The sequence below is a fragment of the Marmota monax genome, unplaced genomic scaffold (genome assembly GCF_021218885.2).
Source record: "Marmota monax isolate L192 unplaced genomic scaffold, Marmota_monax_Labrador192_F-V1.1 WCK01_AAM20220418_F8-fsc00393, whole genome shotgun sequence".
NCBI lineage: Eukaryota > Metazoa > Chordata > Mammalia > Rodentia > Sciuridae > Marmota > Marmota monax.
This window is the reverse complement of record NW_026692824.1, coordinates 135,290-155,176: the sequence shown is the minus strand read 5'-3', so window position 1 is coordinate 155,176 and position 19,887 is coordinate 135,290. Positions and strand designations below refer to the sequence as shown.

Sequence of the window (19,887 nt, the reverse complement as noted above, 5' to 3'; positions counted from 1 at the left end):
TAAAATAAAGATACTGTATCCACCTAAAATTAAAAAAATAAATATTAAAATCAATTGTGCTCTAAGGAGGCCCCAATGAGGGAGGTGACTGGTTCATCAGGAGGGCCAACTGAGGAGCTTTGTAAGTATCTGAGACATTTTATTGTCATTACTGTGGTGGAGGGTGGGTTAGGTTCTACTGCTCATTGCACTCCATAAATTGGCAAGAAAAATAGGTTTTATCCAAACTAGTTTTAAAGAAAGATAGAAGGAACTTTTATGTTAAAAATTTGCATCTTTGCAAATCCGAAGATCTAGAAAAGCTTTTATGAGAGATGACAAAGTGGGGCGAAGGACAGGAAATAAATGTGTGCAGATTTAGTTAGACTATGCTAGACAGGGAACACTTCAATGGGGTCAAGAGGAGTAATTTCTATTCTCAGCTTTCTTGGTGTGTCCCTGGGGTTGGGGAGGAAAAATTCTTCAGCGAGTACTCTGAATATGAGGAAGTTGCCCCTAATTTCAAAAGGGCTTTTAATTTTATAGGGCGTCTGCTTTGCTGCAATCTGGCAAAGTCTTTGCAGCATGATCTTTCACCCTGGCTAGTTTTTCAGATTAGAGGCAAATGAAAAAGAGAGATTTTTCTTCAGAAAGGATTGTGACAGAGAAAAAACACATGAGACTGATCTTGAGATAAGAACCCATGAGGAGGTCCCACGAGCAAATCCTGCTTATGGTCAGCAAAAAGATGCCAGGGTGTGTGGCACAACCTTTTCCCTGTCCTTCCACTATGGAGTGGGTGGCATATAATGCCTGCTTACTAATTCACATTTCTAAGAAAACAAATATTCTTCTTTGTAAAAAGAACAGTTACTAAATTTAGAAAATCCAACAATGATAAAAACTAATATTTAGTCTGTAGATTATTTCCATAATTTTACCAATAATGATCTTTATAGAAAAATTTTTCATGGAGAATTCAGACTATATCCTGTATGCCTAACCATGGCTTCTGTAGTAGCCTTTCCTTAGTCACAGAGACATTGAGCCTTAAAGGACAGTTTGATGCATTCAGCAACCACCATGAGAAACTGAGAGGCTGTAGGAGTGTGGCCTCATGTACTTAGTAAACACTGGGGAATCATGAAAATTGTTGACTTCCAGAACTGAAGGCAAATGTCTTCATAGTGAAAGAGGTATCTGGGTGTATGTGTCCAGGAAAGCTTTTGGGAGAAGAGGACATAAATTTTTGCCATGTGGGACATAGATGGTAAGCTCAAAGACAGGGGTGGGATGGCAGCCTCCCTGGCAATTATGAAGCAGGAGCTGAGGGTCTTCTGAGCACAGACAATCTTAGGAAGACCATTGAGGGAAGAGAGGTCTGGTGAAAGTGCCCTGGGAGTTTGTGGCATGGCATGCTCACCTCCCCATCCTGGGGTATCCATTCTGTGTTAAAAGACACCTTTCATTTCCATTTTTGTGCAGATCTCCTCTTTCTGGTCTTCTATTTTCCTTCCTTCATCATTGCTCTTCCCCTCTCAGATAAAATTTGTATCCCTTTTTAAAAAGTAATTATCCAATGGGCACAGTGGCGCACCCTTGTAATCCCAGCAGCTCTGGAGGTTGAGGCAGGAGGATCATGTGTTCAAAGCCAGCCTCAGCAACTTAGAGAGGCCCTAAGTAATTAGTGAGAGCCTATCTCAAGACAAAATATTAAAAGGGTTGGGGATGTGGCTCAGTGGTTAAGCCCCCTTAGGTTCAATCCTCAGTACCAAAGCAACAACAATAAAAAACTATAAACAAAAGTGCATTTAACACATACCTATGGATTGTATGAAATAATAAAATGAACACATGGTGTCTCAGTATTCCCCCCACCCCTGAACCAATTTAAGAACACAACAAATGTTACCAGAACCTCAGGAGTTTTCTAGGCACTGATAACATCCCTTTTTTTCCCTCTGGAGATGGAAACACTGCTCCCATTACTTTTAGTCATTAGTTTTGTTTAGTTATTCCTTTTAAACTTCACAGGGCCTTATCTTTTCTATCTCTGCAACTGCCTACCCATTTTACTAATCCTTGAACTTAATCATTTTTCACATTCTTGCTCTCTTGACAACTTGTCTCACTTTATACTTTTTCAGAATCTCTTCAATTTGTATCTTTCTTTGACTTAGTTATTTCTTATTTCTACATGATCCTTCTTTCTGGAACTAATATAAAGCAAGCACTACTTTTCTTGTTAATTTCACACACATGTGCATTCATTCATTCCCTTATTGGTTACCAGAGAGTCAGCCATGAACTATCTGCTGCAAGGTAATGAGGTATAAATTCTGCTCTATAATCCCATAATGATGACCTCCTATTATTTTAACAGTTACTATTTGTTAAGTGCTTCCTGAATACCAGACACTGTGCTGAATGATTTTCTAGAATTTTTGGTTCTCACAACCCTGAAAGCTAACTAACATTATCATCCCTCCTTCACACAAGAAACAGTCTCAGAAGGGTGAAGTAACTTGCTGAAAGTTACCCAGCCATTAAGGATCCTAGATTCTGTTTGATACCAACACTATTGAGTACATGTGCAATCTGATGGGCTGTAGGAGAATAAACTTGAAACTTACTTGTGATTAAAGACAATCTCATCAACTTCCTGTGAGAACTTCCTGGTACAATGAGGTGGTTTCTGGACTGGTTGGCGCCTCCACTTGGTTCTCACAATGAGAGATAAAAGCAAACTTTGCAGGAATATCACACCCTTGAAATTGAGTAGAGCTTAGATTTTGGGGAAGAGTAATGATTGCTAGTGTTTATTTCCCTGGGCACTTTATGTTCACTGCTTCTTACTATTATTATCCTCCATTTCAGATAAAGGAGTGAAGGCACACACAGAAATAGCTTGTTCTGGAAAGTGTAGCCAGGCAGCACCAGAGCTGGGCTGAGTCCCTGTGGGGCTGAAGAGGCTGCACACTAACCATGTGCCCCCCACCCCTCAGCCCAAGTGCCAGCCAGAGGCAGCTCTTTACTGTGGAGCTATTTGATGACAAGCCCCTTCCCTCAAACCCAGTAGCTAAGTTCTCTTCTACTGGGACTGGAGGTGGAAAGGGAGGCATGGTGAGCTTGTGAAGGGAGGGATCCCAGGACTCCCATGCCCTGGAGACAACAGCTCAGAAATTCTGCCAAGATGAAGGGCCCCACTGCCCACAGCCAATTAATTAATCCATGGCACTAATGATGACTGAGAAGGGAGAAGAAGATTCAGAGGAAATGTGCCAGTGAGATGCTCCCTGTGGCTAATTAAAAGGCCACTCCCTCTGTTGCTCTGCCACTGGGGAGTACAAGGGCACCATTGTCTCCTTACCTACCTTCAGTGTCCCTCTCTGTTTCCAGTTTTTTCTCTCATGCCTCTAATGTACATTCAATACCTCCTGAGTTGGTTTATTTCCTTTCTCTTCTTACATAACACAGATATAGTTTACATAATAAAATTTGCGTATTTTAATGTTCAGTTTACTGAGATTTGACAATTGTCTATATACAGACAACCACCACCCTAGTGAAGATGTAGAACATTTGCATTACTCCAGAAACTTCTTTATACCAATTTACAATAATTCTGTCCATCTGTGCTCTTGGCAACCACAGCTTTGATTTGTGTCACTTTAGGTTGTTTTTATCCTCCTAGAACGTCACAGAAAGATCCATTCAATATATATATGCTCCTCTGTGTTTGATTTCTTACACTCTGCACAACATTGTCAACATTCATCCATGTTGCTTTGTGAATCATTAGTCCATACCATTTGTTTTTATTCCTGAGAGATATTCTGTTGGTTAATTATATCACAATTTTTTCATTCATTCTCCTGTTGTTGGACACTTGAGTCTGAAGTTTTAAATTCCCCAATTTTCTGATATTCCTCCTTCTTGTCCCTTTGAATGTGAGCTGTACCTAGTGACTCACTTTAACAAACAGAATGTGGCAGAAATGATGGAGCGTGACATCCAAGACTAGGTCATAAGTACCATTGTGACTTGCATAGAAACTGTGAGGTCATCTCCCCAGAAACCCGCTGACATTGTGAGACAACAAAATTATATTGTTTGAAGCCACTAAATTTTGGAGAGAATTTGTTATGCAGCAGAAGATGGTTGGGTGGTTTCCAATATATGCTGTTATGAATAAATCTGCTATGAATTTTCATATACAAGTAATTTGTGAATATATATTCTCATTTCTTTTTGGAAAAAGACTGGAATATCTGGGTCATGTGTTAGCCATTCTAGTGAGTGTGATGTTTCATTATTTAAAATATTTTAATTAAAAAGATTTTATTGTGTGAATTTAAGTTGTATACCCTGATATGTATATATGTATATATGAATATAGTCATATAAGCATATACATGATTATATTCAAATATATATGATTGGTATATTATTATATTCATATATATGTAGTCACATATACATATATGATTATATTCAAAACACATCAACTCACATGGTTACTTTTTTGCATTTAATAAGATTGCTAACATCTACTCTTAGCTATTTCTAAAATATAATACAATATTATCAACTACAGTTATCATACTGCATGTTAAACCTTTAGACTCACTATTCTTACTATAGTTTTAATTTATAGTTCCCTGATGATTCAAATGTTGAGAATCTCTTCATTAGGCATACTTATCCTCTTTTGTGGAGATTCTGTTGAAGTCTGTTGGTCAGGTCAGGCTCTGTTGAACCCCGACACAAAGAAAATCATTAACTGGCTTGGACCTAATCTGTGGGATTTATCTTCCATCATTTGCAGCTTGATCTCTACTTCATTTTAGAAACTTTGCTTTTAATCTTTGAGTCTAGCAGTTTCCCTTGTGCTTGTATAACTTCATAGTAGGTTAATGACTGGTAAAGTTTTTTCTCAAATGCTTTGAGTTCAGAAGGTTTCCACTGCAGAAGGATTCATGTTTGTGCTGACAGCAGATTCAGACAGGGAGAGCCTTATGTCTCTGCCTTAGCTTTTTACTTTGTGCTGAGTCCTCTCAAGTCTCTTCTGCACTGGCCTGTATTTTCCCAGCCAAGCAGCAATTGTGGAGATTTTATCAAATTCTTCTGCTATCTCATTCCCAGTATCTCCCCATTACTGTCCACCTTCTTGGAAGTAACACTGGACCTGTAACGTCAGGCTTGCAGAAATTTCAACACTGCTGCTCACTTTACTATTTTTACTGACCTTAACCCTGAAGATGAGTTTCCATCTTTGCTCCAAATAAATCAGCCTTCTTTAACAGTGAAGTTGTAGGTTTTCATGGCTAGCCCTGACCCGCAAAAATACCACCAACTGAATTAGAACATATGGAAGCTGTCCTGGTCAGAGAGTCACTGATTCCCATAATTCCTGATATTCTAGCAGAGTTTCCTGAATAAATGCTTTTCAGTTTAGTGTTTGCTTTGATTAATTTCTAGAGCCCCCAAATGGTTATTTTTGACAATCTTAACAATCTTGACAGTATTGCCTGGTTGTCTACTTTTTTGGAGGGAGGAAGGATTTTCTGTCTTCTCGATTCTAATATATCTGAAAGTTCCCTCCATCTTTTTAATTTTGACCTATTAATGTATTTGTACTTAAAGTGTGTCTCTATATTTAAAATACAAGGTATTATTCATTTGGCTATAGTGCATTCTTCTTCTTCTTATTATTATTTTTTGTGGTGCTGGGGATTGAACCCAGGGCCTTGTGCATGAGAAGCAAGCATTCTACCAACTGAGCTATATCCCCAGCTCTATAATATGCATTTTTAAAAAAATATTTTTTAGTTGTCAATGGACCTTTATTTTATTTATTTATATGAGGTGCTGAGACTCGAACCCAGTGCCTCACATATGCTAGGCAAGCGCTCTGTTGTGGGAGGCCAACCTTACACGTGACTGAGTTTCACTCCCCGGCTGGGTGCTGAGGCTCTCAGTCACAGAAATGTGGCACCCTTCTTGGATGTGAGGGTTGGTGTCTTGTGCATGGGTGTGTCTTTCTATAGCCCCATGGGTGAAGCTATGCTCACCTGTTCCTTTGTAATATAACCCCTTGCCCTGTTTAGGATAGAATCTTCCATGGAAGTGCCTTGTGTGTGTCCCCTTCTCTTACCTTGCCCTTGGGTGTGGCCTACCCAGGTGTCAGTCAACCTGCTGACAGTGGACATCATGAAGATACTCAGCCCCCTGAAACCTGACTCTTTGCCTCATTTGAATAGCTTCTCCTCAATAAAAGGGGTCAGCGTGTGCTCTCACTCTCGCTCTCTCTCTCTCTCTCTCTCTCTCTCTCTCTCTGCAGACCCTTAAGATCAGAGGAGCCATCACAGCAACCCCAAAGAAAAAGGTATTTGTGTCTCTTGTGTGGTTATTTTGTGCAGCCCAGTTAGCCCAGTTTAACTAGAGTGACCCCCTGAGCCTTTTAGTCTCGAGAACAGAAACCCGGCACTCTACCACTGAGCCACAACCTCAGCCCCAATATGCATTCTTAATCTATCATGACAGAATATCCTTAATATTGAATGTAAAAATCTTAGTTCCATTTGTAGTTTTTCTCATCCTTTATGCAACTGTTGCCACATTTTACTTTAAATACACTATAAATATTGCAAATAACTTAACTACATAGAAGTTTCATTTAACCATCTCAACAATCATATGATGTAGATATTTTTCCTACTTTTGGTCATGACTGTGAGACACATGTCTACCTGTTCAAATCCAAACAATGGACTGAGAAATAAATTTCAACAAAAAGTGAGCCTTTACTTTAATGATGATCTTGCAAGATTGGGTGCCTGGTGGTCAGGGACACACAGATTTGGGACAACTAGCCTTTTTATCCCCAACATTCCTCCCTCAGTTCCTCATTGGTTGAGGACTATGGAGTGTACAGTCTTCCCAAACATTGCCTAGATTTTACTGTCTTCTATTGGTTTATTTAAAGAAATATACCTTTAGTTGTCCCCACTTCCCTCAGTTCTTTTGTGGTGGGAAAGTCCCCTTGGTTTGAGTGCCTTTTGTCAGTTTATCTCTGTTGGTCAGGTCACGCTCAGGTATGTTTGAGGTCCTTCTCAGGTATGTTTGAGGTCCCCTTCCTTCTCACCGCATTTGTCAAAGGACTGTGAATCTTTACCCTTCAGTATTATTGTTTGTAACTTTTCATTCTGCTCTCCAATCTGCCAGTTGCCTTTCTTTCTCATGTCCCAATTTAGTGAGATACAGAAGGGCTTAGCCAGTCAGGACAAGATGGCCAGTGAGGAGGCTGGGGGGCAGGCGAGAACCAGGGAGCACAGAGAGGGTCTCCTGATGAGGTCAACTTCCTGCTTGTCAAAAGCACTCATGGTCAGACAGACCTTCAGACAGAGGGTGCACCAATCAATAATAGTGAGGAGGGCATGGACAGGGAAGGAAATAAGGAAAGGAGGGAATTCCAGAGATTAAAAAAAAAAAAAGACCCAAAACTCCCCCACCAGATTTCCAGCTCTGGGGCACCTTTGGAAAAGTCTATCTCTGTGTCTCTGTTGCTTTTGCAAGAAACCTGCTGCTTGCTTGCTATCTCTATTTTTTTTTTCTGAACAGAGACAACAAACCCAGAACCCTACATGTTAACATTTTCATTCTACATTTAAAGCTAACTACTCTATTCTGAAATAGAGGACTTTTTATTTCTCACAAACTTGCTCTTTTTTTCTGCCCTCCTCCTAGGCAAATCCAGTTAGACACCCCATACCATCCTGCACCCACAATTCCATGGCATTAGCCATTCCAGTTATTTTGTTGGCTTAGACAATTTTTACATATTACTATCAGACCAGGCTCAGGAATTGTCCCAGAATTACCTTTTTATGGGGCAGGTGGATTAGGTTTGGCCTTTAGCTCATTTTAGATTCATTTGCATTCATAGAAAATGATGGGATAGATTATTCATCTCCCCAAGTTTTTTGGTATGTAAAATATTAGTGGAATGTACTTATTTGGAAGTAGGAGAGGCACAGAAACAAAATAGTTAGCCCTCTGTAGCCACTGACTTTTCATGGTCATTGGCCTGACAACTGGTGGTGAGCACTGAAGCTAGTTCTCATTGGTGCATCTATAGCCAGCTCTGCCCTGGGCCAACCAGTGTAGAAGAGTACCTACCCCTTCCCACACTGTAAGCCATGTGTCTGAGTAGGTGAAACATGTACAGGTTACAAAGATTTAAAAAAAAGAAAGTGAACAATAAGACAAGGAATATAAGACTCTCTCTGGTTCTGGAACACAGGCAAATCAGTTTCCCTTCCCAGAGGCAATACCCCCTCCAGAGATATTGTATCCATATTTCAGCATAAATGTATATTTTCTTCTTTTCTAAATAACAGTATTATACACCTTGCAACTTTATTTTTCCAGTTAATTCCACTGAATTAACTGAAAATTTTATTTTTTCTCTATTGATTTTTTTCCCTATCTTTTGATTATAAATACGACAAAAATATCCTTGTATATAGTTTATTTCATATGTATATGAGGAAATCAATAGGCTCAATTCCTAGAAGTGGTTCTTCTGGGTTGAAAGATATGTATATAAAAAATTTAAGATTATATTTTTATCACAAACTTTAATAACACAAATGATGTGAAACTCTAAAGTATAATAGTATAAAGAACACTCCTGGCTTTTACATTTGTATAACAGTTTTATCACATACATATGTGGTTCTAAATACTACATTGTTCAGATTTTGCTTGTGTTTATTTCCCTTTAAAACATTTGTTTTGAACAATAATATTACCTTTAATAAAGTGGATATGTGTTATGTCATTAAGTAATACATTGTTTTACGTACTCATAGCTAACCTAATTGATCATATGAGCTTAGACTCTGAATATGGCAAGATGAATAATGTCACTGGGATCCCAGGGGTTTTATTTCTTCTTAAAAATCTCCTTCAAAAAATTTATATGAGCATTTAGATTGGGCTTCATTTCTGCTAAAAAGTGAACCTACCCTGAATTTCAAAGTAGTTTCTCTTTGTCTCTCTGTTTAGTTTTGCTTAGTTTTGAGGTTTATAAGAATGTGGTGTTCCTGCCCTTGCTTTCTTTCACGCATTCATTCCTAGCATTTTCCACATTCATCCATATCATTGCTTGAAGGCCCAATCAGATGGATTAATGGCAGCTGATGATATTCTATAATTTAGTTACCTATTTCCCTGAGCATTTGGGTTGTTTTGGTTTGGCATGTGCATTTTTTAATTTGATAGGTATGTCCAAACAGACTTCCTTTGAAGATGGACTATTTTTTTTTCCAAAGACGATATATAAGTTTGTGTTTTTTTTTCTTTTTTCTTTTTTCCTTTTTTTGTGCTGAGGATTGAGCCCAGTGAGGCAGGGATAGATCTCCCATAGGCTGTCAGGATAAGGGCACTGGAGTAGGAAATTGGGGGAGGGGAGAGATCATGTAAACCTGAAAGGAAGCATCAAGTCTATAGGACATTTGTGACTTGCTACTCCTTGTCAGCTTTAGCCACAACAACTTCTTTTGAGTTAGAATACCTGTTTCTGTTCCTTACAGTTTCAACCACAGCAACTCTTCCTTAGTTACCCTTACCTTACCCCTAGCATTGGCCAACCACAAAGTAGACTCCTACCCAAAATTCTTCCACTCCCTAAAAGATGTGTCAAATAAACTGTACTCTTCATTATGTAACTAAGGGATTGAAATTATGCACTTCTGATGGTTTATTAATCTCAGAGTTTGACGAGCTTGATTGGTTCATTCTAGCATCCTTCACCTCACCAATCACCCGTGCTGGGCCATCAGCTCTGTCTTAAAAACCCCTAGACAACAGACACCTGTTGGCGTCCCTCTTTGGTAGATCTCCTTTCTATTACTTGAATAAATCCTGTTACTTTGTTCTCACCCTTGGGTCTGTGTATTTCATTCCTCCAATTCATGAGACAAAGAACACAACTGTCTAACTCTGTATTACACTAGGAGTGCTGTACCACTGAGTTACCTGCCCAGCCATTTTTACTTTTTATTTTGAGACAGGGTCTCACTAAATTGCTGAGACTGTCCTTGAACTTGCAATCCTTCTGCCCCAGCCTCCGGAGTCCCTGGGATTACAGAGTTGCAGGGATTTTACAGGTGTTTGCCACTATGCCTGGCTTAGTAACTTTTATATTGAGTTTGGTTGGCATTTCTGAAACAAATTTCTGTATTTCAAATCGGTCTTAGAAACTCTTTCATGGGCATTAAAAAGAGACCATGGTAGCTTATGCCTGAAACCTCAGTGGCTTATGCCTGCAATTTCAGTGGCTTGAGAGGCTGAAACAGCAGGGTGGAAAGTTTGAGGCCAGCTTCAGTAACTTAGGAAGACCCTGTTTCAAAATTTTAAAAATGCAAAATGGCTGGGGATGTGGCTTAGTGTTTAAGCACTCCTGGGTTCAGTCCCTTGTACCAAAAAAGGAAAAAACAAAAAAAACACCTGTGCTCTAAGGAGGCATCCATGGGGGTAGTACTACGACTGGTTCATCAGGAGGGCCAAGTGGGAAATTCTGTAGGTATCTGAGACATATTTACTGTGATTGCCCAGAATTATTACGGTGGTGGAGGCTGGGGTAGGTGTGCTCATTGTATTCCATAAATTGGCAAGAAAATTAGATTTTATTTAAAGCCCAGCTTTAAAGGAAGATAGAGGAAACTTTTATGTTACAAATTTGCATCTTGACAAACCTGAAGAGCTGGAAAAGCTTTTATTAGAGGTGACAAAGTGGGGCAAAAGGCAAGAAATATACATGTGTAGATTTAGTTAGACTGTGCTGGACAGGGAACGTGTCAGTGGGTCAAGAGGAGTAAATTTCTATTCTCAGCTTCCTTGGTGTGTCCTTGGAGTTGGGGAGGAAAAATTCTTCAGTCGTACACTGAATATGAGGAAGTTGCCCCTAATTTCAGAAGGGCTCTCTATTTCATAGGGAGTCTGCTTTGCTGCAATCTAGCAAAGCCTCTTCAGCATGATCTTTCACCTTGGCTAGTTTTTGAGATTAGAGGCAAATGAAAAAAAAAAATTTTTTTTTTCTCCAGAAAGGATTTATTGTGACAGAGGAAAAACAAATGAGACTGACCTTGAGACAAGAACCTAGGAGGAGGTCCCAAGAGGAAATCCTGCTTATGGTCAGCAAAAAGATGCCAGGGTGTGTGGCACAACCTTTTCCCTGTCCTTGAGCAGGGTGGGGACTCCACATAGGAAGGTAGGAGAAAAGAGAGGGATCAGAGTACAGATGTGTTGTTTCTATTCCATGAAAGCACACTGTTTCTTTTAATCCAGGTCCTCTTAGGGAAGGGAATCCCCTTAATTTGTTTTTGCTGGGGGTACCCCAGGTTTGTCCTCACAGTAACCTCCCATCTTGCTGTGGGAAATCCCCAACTCCAGTGGGGATTATTCTCTGCCCTTTTCCTTCCATGGAAACAACAAAACATGTAAGAAGAGCAGGACTATAAAATAAAGATATGCATTTGAACTCTTGCTGACCAGCTGCTACTGATATGACTGTGGGTGAGTTGGTGACTTTCGTATCAACAAGGATACTGATGCTTCATGAGCATGCTGGAACCATAAAGGATATGACATCTAAGAATCTTAAGTTCCTGGAACATAAGTACTCACTAAACATTACCTTTTTGTTGTTCACTTATTTATTCATTTATTAATTCATCATGGATTCAATAAATATTATTTCCTGTGCCAGACAGCACTAAAACAGACTGAATTTGGGGCTCCTCTGAAATTAAGAGCAACTTCTTTACCATGATCTAAGAATGGAAGCTGAAGGTCTGTCTCTCCTGAAGAAGCTGAGAATGGAGATTGTCCCCTCCCCAGGTGTGTCTAGCACAGGCTAAATCTGCACAGGTACATGTCCTGCCCTTGGTCTCACTTCCCTGCTGCTGCTTCTTTAAAAGCTTTCCTCTCCTTTTGAGATTTAAAAGATGGAACTTTTGAAATAAGTTTCCTCTACCTTCCTTTAAAGTTGTCTTTGAAGAAAACCTATTTTCCAATAAATTTGACTCTGAATATTTCTGGAGCAGTGAGTATTATTGTAGCCTAGCCTCTTCCCCAGCCTGGTAGCCCCAGCCATCTGTAGCACTAAAACAGAGCTGAGGGTAGAAGTTCACTAAAACACAATCACGACCCTTCAGATTCCTACTGCTTACTGGGGTAACAGAGAAGCAGATGGTCCTGCTGTGTGGAAAATGTGCTCTAAGAGGTTTTTGGAGGAAGTATGGGAGGACAGAAGAGGGTCACATAACCCCAAATTAGAAAGGAGTAGAAAAGATTTCCTGAAGGAGATGCTGCGTACACTGTAAGTTCACATACTTTGATGGTATGGAAACAGACTTAGGGGGAAGGCATGCTTACTGGCTGAGAATGTCAGAGGGCTTAGTTGTCGCAACCCCTTGCCCGCAAAGAAGACGCAACTCGGGAATCTTCTTTCAACAGTTTATTCAGGCCCTTGATATTTCTTCTTCTTCCTCTCGGATGCCCCTCCCAGCCTTAATAAAGCATCCCAAGCCCCAATGCAAAGCTGCCGCGTGGAGCTTTCTCACAGGGTGGTGAAAAATCATGTGCCAACTTTCCCAGATAAGGAGTTGTTTGTCACAGACCACAGCGGAGCCAGCGTCATCTTGTAATGGCGACCATAGTCTGCAGAAACGGCAGAAGCGGCTCACCACAGTTCCCCCTTTTCTGTTTTCTTAAAACAATACAGGCGAGAGTAGAGGTCCTATCCCACTGTGCAGAAGTGGCTGCATAGTATGACTCAGTCCTAAGGAGGCGCCTTCCCCAGATCTGAAGCCATATCAGCCGACGCCTTTTTTCGTGGGGCGGGGCGTGGACGCGTCTAACCCGCATGCAATAGGACATGCTCTCCTTGAGGTCCACGTCAAGGATCACTCAAGTGCAGTGCCTTGCCTCGCATCCTGTATCGTGACGATGGTGGACGAAGGGGGATAGCTGAGGCTGAACTGTGGCTGTTTATAATGACAAACAAGTTGACAGCACCCTGAAAGAAAGGCACGGACTTTAAGGCGATAGAAAAGCACTAGTGTGGAAACCCATCTGCGTGCAATGGCAGTAATACCGGCAGAGTGCAAGGGCTTTCCAACACTAAGAGAATAACAAGGAAAGTCATGTCGATCCCAGTGCAATGTTATAATAACTTGGGGTGTAACGACCATGACAAAGGTTTACTGCTTAAGATGCGCAAGCCAGACTTGAGGCGAGTTGCCATTTTCTAAAGCTGCAAGAGCTTGTATGATCATAGCCTTTTCTTGTGCATGGCGAGTTTTAAGGCGACAGAGAAGCCACAAACAAAGCACAACACTGAAGCAACACATTGCCCCAAAAATGCCCACTCCCACCCATTCCTTAAAAAAGGAAAAGGCAGAGGATAGCCAACTGGTGAATTGACCCAAAGTCACTGGTTCGACACGGGTGCTATTCAAAACAGCAATCTGAGTTAGTTGAGACTGGATCAAGTTTTCTGCTTCCATGGACCAGGTTCCGGATAGATACTCTCCGATGATGCGGAAGCCATTTCTGGAATTATTAAATCTGACAGAGGTTATACATAAATGTGCACGTTGATCAACACAACCCAAATGTACTAGGTCAGACAATTCCTCAACTTGAGCTTGAAGCAGATCTATCCTTTGATTAGCAGCCAGAATCCCAGAAAAAATGTGTTGATTAATTCTACTTTGAGATTCAAGTATGGTGGATGTTTGTTGAATAACCTGATTAATAGTGGCAGCAGTTTGTACCTGGCTGGCCATGGCTACTCCAGCTATAACTGCTGCAGCAGCAGATACCGCCACAGCTGTCATTATGGCTGCCGTAATTCCAAAATCTCTACGGGCTCTAATCAGTTCAACAATAGGAAATGACTCTGGATCTGCAGTAACCGGGATCGGGACAAAGGTTGGAAATTTCATAACCATTGCCGTAGTCCAGGAGCCATTCCAACACTCAGACAAATAACAGGTAATATTAGAACAATTAAGCATCCCCTGTAATGTAACATTAGCCAAAAGAAACAGGAACGGAGATTGGAGACGGACTGCTGCGGAGGGTAATGTAGCATTAGATAATTGTGAATTATTTGCAGAAATTTTAAGCCTCCTACCTCGCTCCGAGTCTTGGGTACTGCCAGAAACATTAAACAGCCAACTTTGGACTCCTAATATTTCCCTGGGGAAACACAAGCGCGGACTAGACTAGCCCAATCTAAGGGAGTCATGCAAAATCTAGTAAGTCCCTCCACCTGAGTGAGAGTGAAAGCGGCATCTATGCCATAAGTGCGGACAGATTCTGCCAAGGTTTTAATTATCTTAAAGTCTAAAGGCTCATGATATCTTCCCCTGTTATTGTCCTGAAATACAGGGTATGCAAGTCCCATATCTGTATTAACTGTCCTCCAAACTTGTGCATGAAAAGATCTCCCGGAACCTTGGCTTCCCCCCACATACGGAGGTGGGGCAATCGGCACCATATCTTCTTCTAGATATTCTACCTCCTCCTCCTCAGAGTTTTGTTGACCAATGTTAACTCCCTTCCCCTTCTTACAGTAGGCCTGTGTGCCCTGTGTCTCCTTTTTCTTCTTTTTCATTTTTATCTTATGTAGTTGTTGTAACAATATATCAAGGTCCTCAGAACTCTCTGAGTCGCTTGTGTTCTCAGGCGTTTTTAATTCGGTCAAGTCTGGGTAGAGCCTTCTCCTATTTTTATCTTCAGGCTCTTTTGCCTTCTCACTACTGTTACTTTTAATACTCTCTGCCACTTCACTACATGATCCTTCAGATTTTTCCTCATGCAGCTGCTCAAGAATAGCTTGACCCTCACTCACAGCTTCCTGGCATTTACCATCTGTTATACATCCTCTAACTAACTTCCAAAGTGGTATAATGCCACCCTGCAAGGTACCTTGCTCATGAGCGAAATCTAGATCTTTCCCTAATTTGTCCCAGCTGGGAACCGTAAGACTCCCTGAAAAAGCAAACCAAGGAGCCGCTATATCAGCTTCTCTTAAAAACATCTGCAAAGTACTCTGCTTTATCTTAAGTCCTTTTGAATGTAACAACCCATCTAGGGCCAACAAAATTGGGCTTGAAGAAGCAACGCCCATAATGTTTTTAGAGCTATAAAGAAAGTGAAAGTACAAAAGTCCCCGCTCTCTTCCTTTTACAGGGGAGCGTTCTGTTCTATGAATTCCCCGCTCTCTTCCTTTTACAGGGGAGCGTCCCTGTCGTCACAACAACAAAAGAAGCACAAAAAACAAAAGCGAAATGACACAACAACAAAAGAAACACAGAAAACAAAAGCGAAAGTAGAAGCGAAAGTACACAGTGCAGCTGCAATAAAATGTAATGCTCTCTCTTTCTTTACAGAGGAGCTGCCCCGCTTTGGTCGCGGATCCCACTTACCTGGGACTAACCCCGCTTTGATCGCGGATCCCACTTACCTGGGACTAACCGGTGCACCACCCCTGACTGCTGAAAATTCTGGTTCCCGGGTCTCGGCACCACTTGTCGCGACCCCTTGCCCACAAGGAAGACGCAACTAGGGAATCTTCTTTCAACAGTTTATTCAGGCCCTTGATATTTCTTCTTCTTCCTCTCGGATGCCCCTCCCAGCATTAATAAAGCATCCCAAGCCCCAATGCAAAGCTGCCGCGTGGAGCTTTCTCACAGGGTGGTGAAAAATCATGTGCCAACTTTCCCAGATAAGGAGTTGTTTGTCACAGACCACAGCGGAGCCAGCGTCATCTTGTAATGGCGACCATAGTCTGCAGAAACGGCAGAAGCGGCTCACCACACTTAGTGTGTTCAAAGATGTGCAGGGAATTCAAGGAACCATGAATGGATGCAGTTATGTAGAGATCTGCAGCTCCTGTTGGAGCCGTGGGCATATATCTGGTGGCAGTAGGAGATCAATATCATTCTTAGGAAATGTCATCCCCAGGAATGGAGCCCTGGAATGCATCCTCCTGTTGCCTCTGGCCAGTGTTCCTGCTCCCCCCCCATACTGCACTTGCTGGCACCAAGATACTGTCAGGAACTGAGGCAAGAAGGACAGAGAATGAAAGGGCATGAGGAGAGAATGATCTGATTTGCAGCAGCTTTACCACCTACTCTCCCTCTTCCTGTTGACTTCCAGCAAAGACATGAAGGTGTAAAAGTAAAAGAAGTTTACTCAAGTCTGGGTTTGTGTAGCTTTTCCTTTCTTTTTTTCCATACCCTTCTCCCGTCCTTATGCTGCTTCAAGACTTTCTGTTTCCCTTTCATGCTTAACCTGAGTTGAAGCTTTTTGCCTGGATACTGGGGACATTTAAGAATCCTCAAATCCTATTGGACAGTGGGTGCAGGGCAGCCACAGTTTAGCACCATCATTTTTAATCGGAGGGTCTAGTAGTTAAACAGTAGGGTCCAGTGGTTTCAGATATATATCATCAGCATTCTTCCCTTCATACTTATCCTTTGTGCTTAAAACAGTATGTCCAAGTGTGGGGATGTAGCTCAGTGCGATGGTGCTTGCCTATTGTGCATGAGGCCCTGGGTTCCATTCTCAGAACTGAAAAAAAAATCAAAAAAATACATAAAATATACTTAAGTAATAATAATTCTTTACAGTTTTATTAACTATTTAATATAATTAGAGCTTCAAATGAAAGATATGGTTTATACTAGGCTTTTCCGATATTGGAATGAGCTGTTGAATTTCCTTATGGACACTCTGTAAATTTATATTCTACAGGATGGACCTTGCTTCCTCCAGAATAAAATGAGATCATTTAAGATCTATCATTTAGTGAAGGTACAGTAGGTAGCCACTACAAATACAAAAAACAAAGCTGATATATTGGAATTTTTACAGGCTTCTTTGAAAAAAAATCAAAGTACTTTTAATAAATAAATTTTTAACAATATTGGTTCCATGGCAATGTCCTGAGAGTTTGTGAAACGACAGTGATACATTTGGAATGTTAGAAGGATGAGAGTGATGGAGTGAATTTCCTGAAGCTACATATTTCATGCATGCTCCTTTGGTTTCAATCTAAATCTAAAGAATGAGGCAGTTTGCAGGTGCTATAGCTGCTGGGAAGGAAGGTACTCTGAAGAGAAGCCACCTGGTTACTTGGCTCTGGAGTTCTCTTTCGAATCAGAACTTGGACTGGCTGCCTTTAAGGAGAACTGGTAGTGTAATAGTCCATCCTGGAGAATGTGGATTTACAGAAGTGTCCATATAGAGTAAGGAAATTCAACAGCTCATTCCAATATCTGAAAAGCCTAGTATAAATCATCTTTCATTAAAGCTCTTATTATATATGTTCTTTGTCTCTTGATTTCAAAGAATGAAATCCATGGATAAAAGGGTGAGAGCAATGTAACAGGATTTATTAGAGTAATGAGGAATAAAATTGATCAAATTATACAGTTTTATTTTGTGCATGTATGAATATATTATAACCCCCCCCCCCCCCAAATAAAATTGCTTGGTATAAAACGAAATCTGACACCATACTTCCTCTTCTCCATGTCCCACACCCAATTAAAATTCTTATTTCTAGGGCTGGAAATGGAAAGATATTTTCCATGGGGATATAGATTTTGCATCTCCAGTGGACACTTCTTGCAGGTAGATGTGTTTCTGGAGGGAATGGGGTTTCTGAAAGTCAGGGGATTGTTACCAGTATTGGCCCTGCCAGCCTTAGGGTCTAGGTTGGGCATATGGCTCTGGATGGAGGAGACTAGGGCTTGGCTTCTGCCTTTACTCCAATGTTCCCTTCATCACTGGATTTCTGCTCCTCTCTTGGGAATTTGGGTTCCTTCCTACCTCTAATGTACTCCTCTATTTCATTGTCTCTTTATTTTACTTTATTTTTATGTGGTGCCGAGGATGGAGCCCAGTGCCTCACAAACTGCTAGGCTAGCACTCTCAGTGAGCCACAACCCCAGCCCCCTCATTGTCGCTCATGTTTCACTTACTGGTCACTTGTAGGTTTTTCTCATAACCCCAAACAAGTCTTCCTTCTCCATCAGTTCTGGTTCATTCTTTTCTTTTAAACTTGTTCAAGATCATCTCTTGTAGGAGAGTTTCTATGCGTTTAACCTGAATTCATTCAGCATAATTCCCTCAATTTATGGCTATTCCTCATAGCCTATGAGCCATGTGGGTACTGGCCACCTGAGCTGCTGTGGTGGGTACTGGCCACCTGACTAGATCTGCATTAGGTTGAGCTGGTTTCCCAAGAAGAGAGACCATGGTTCCTTTTGCTGGATGGGTAGGGCCTGTGCTTTCCTTGTTATCTTGAGAGATACCTGATGGCAAAGCCCACAGAATCTTCCATAGTCTTCCATCAGACTGCCAGAAAACACTGTGTTGCTCATCATCTTAACTGCATGTGAAATTCTGACTATCTTCTAAGGATGAGGAAGCCCCATGCCCGCCATCATGGTTTCTTTCTTCATTGGTGTAGGAGAAAGCCTGAGTGGGGGGAGGGTTTCCGTGTGTGTGTGTGTGTGTGTGTGTGTGTGTGTGTTGGATATGAATATATATGATACAGGCATTTTCTCTGAAGAATTTGACTCTTATCTGATGAAACAACGCAACCTCCTCCCAGCCTTAGTCTCCCTAAGGACAAATCTTGAAAATTCTCATAAAATGAACTGCCTCAAGACCAAAGCGACTGTCTACTGGGCATTTCCATCTGTAGGTTCTGGGCTAAACCTTTTTCCCCTTCCAAAGCCACTCAGTGCCTGGCTTGAGTTCTCCCCAGACTCCCCAGGAGCCTCCTGGCTGCCTCCTTCACTTCCTTATTCCGGAGAGTGTAGATGAGCGGGTTGAGGGCAGGGGTGACCACAGTGTAGAAGAGCGACACGAATTTGCCCCGCCCCTGGTTGTAGCTGTGCGTGGGCTGCAGGTAGGTATAGATAGCAGAACCATAGAACAGACAGACGGCTGTCAGGTGGGAGCCACACGTACCCACAGCTTTCCTCCGGCCTCCGCTGGACCGCATGCTCCATATGGCGTGGCCCACAGCGCCATAGGAGGCCAGGATGACGGTGGATGGCACCAGCAGTATAACCACGCGGGCGGCAAACATCTGGCGCTCGATGGTGTCTCTGCCGCCGCTGCAGGCCAGCTTGAGCAGCGCGGGGAGCTCGCAGATGAAGTGGTCCAGCTGGAGGGGCGCGCAGAGCGGCCTCGCGGCCAAGAGCGCGGTTTGGGCAGCGGAGTTGGTGAGACCGCCCAGCCAGGAGGTGCAGGCCAGCGCGCGGCAGAGGCGAGGCGAGGCGAGACCCGCGTAGCGCAGCGGGTGGCACACGGCGGCCGCGCGGTCCAGCGCCATCACCGCCAGCAGGACGCACTCAGAAGATCCCAGGGCCAGCGACGCGCACAGCTGCGCCATGCAGCCGCCGCGGGGCAGCCTGAGCGCGGATCCCCGCAGGTTGGTCAGCAGTGGGGGTACCACGCTGGTGGTGAAGCCGGCATCCACCAGGGCCAGGTGGCAAAGGAAGTAGTACATGGGCGTGTGCAGACGCGGGTCGCGCATGACCAGCAGCACTAGCGCACAGTTGCCAGTTAGAGTGAGCAGGTAGCAGAGGAGCACAAGGGCGAACAGGACTGGCTGCAGGGAGGGCCAATCAGAGAATCCCAGCAGGAGGAAGCGCTCCTCTGTGCTGCGGTTGGCCTAAAAGGAAAACTCCAAGAATATTTGGAAGGACGGAATAAAGGATGACACTATTTTACAAGTAAAGGAAAACCCGGGATGTGGGACTGGGGAAGAGCTGAAAGCACACAATAGTACCTATAATACTTTATGGA

At 42.3% G+C, this 19,887-nt stretch overlaps 1 protein-coding gene across 1 annotated transcript; it reads right to left on the bottom strand.

Moving 5' to 3' along the window:
• Positions 1–16,518: 16,518 nt before the first annotated feature.
• On the bottom strand, positions 16,519–19,649 carry LOC124095407 (putative olfactory receptor 2I1). Its single transcript, XM_046448528.2, has 2 exons — positions 19,045–19,649; positions 16,519–16,632 (listed from the first exon to the last, which is right to left on the bottom strand). The coding sequence occupies exons 1-2, from the start codon at positions 19,613–19,615 to the stop codon at positions 16,532–16,534; spliced, it is 672 nt and encodes a 223-aa protein (XP_046304484.1). The 5' UTR covers positions 19,616–19,649; the 3' UTR covers positions 16,519–16,531.
• Between the last annotated feature and the right edge of the window lie 238 nt (positions 19,650–19,887).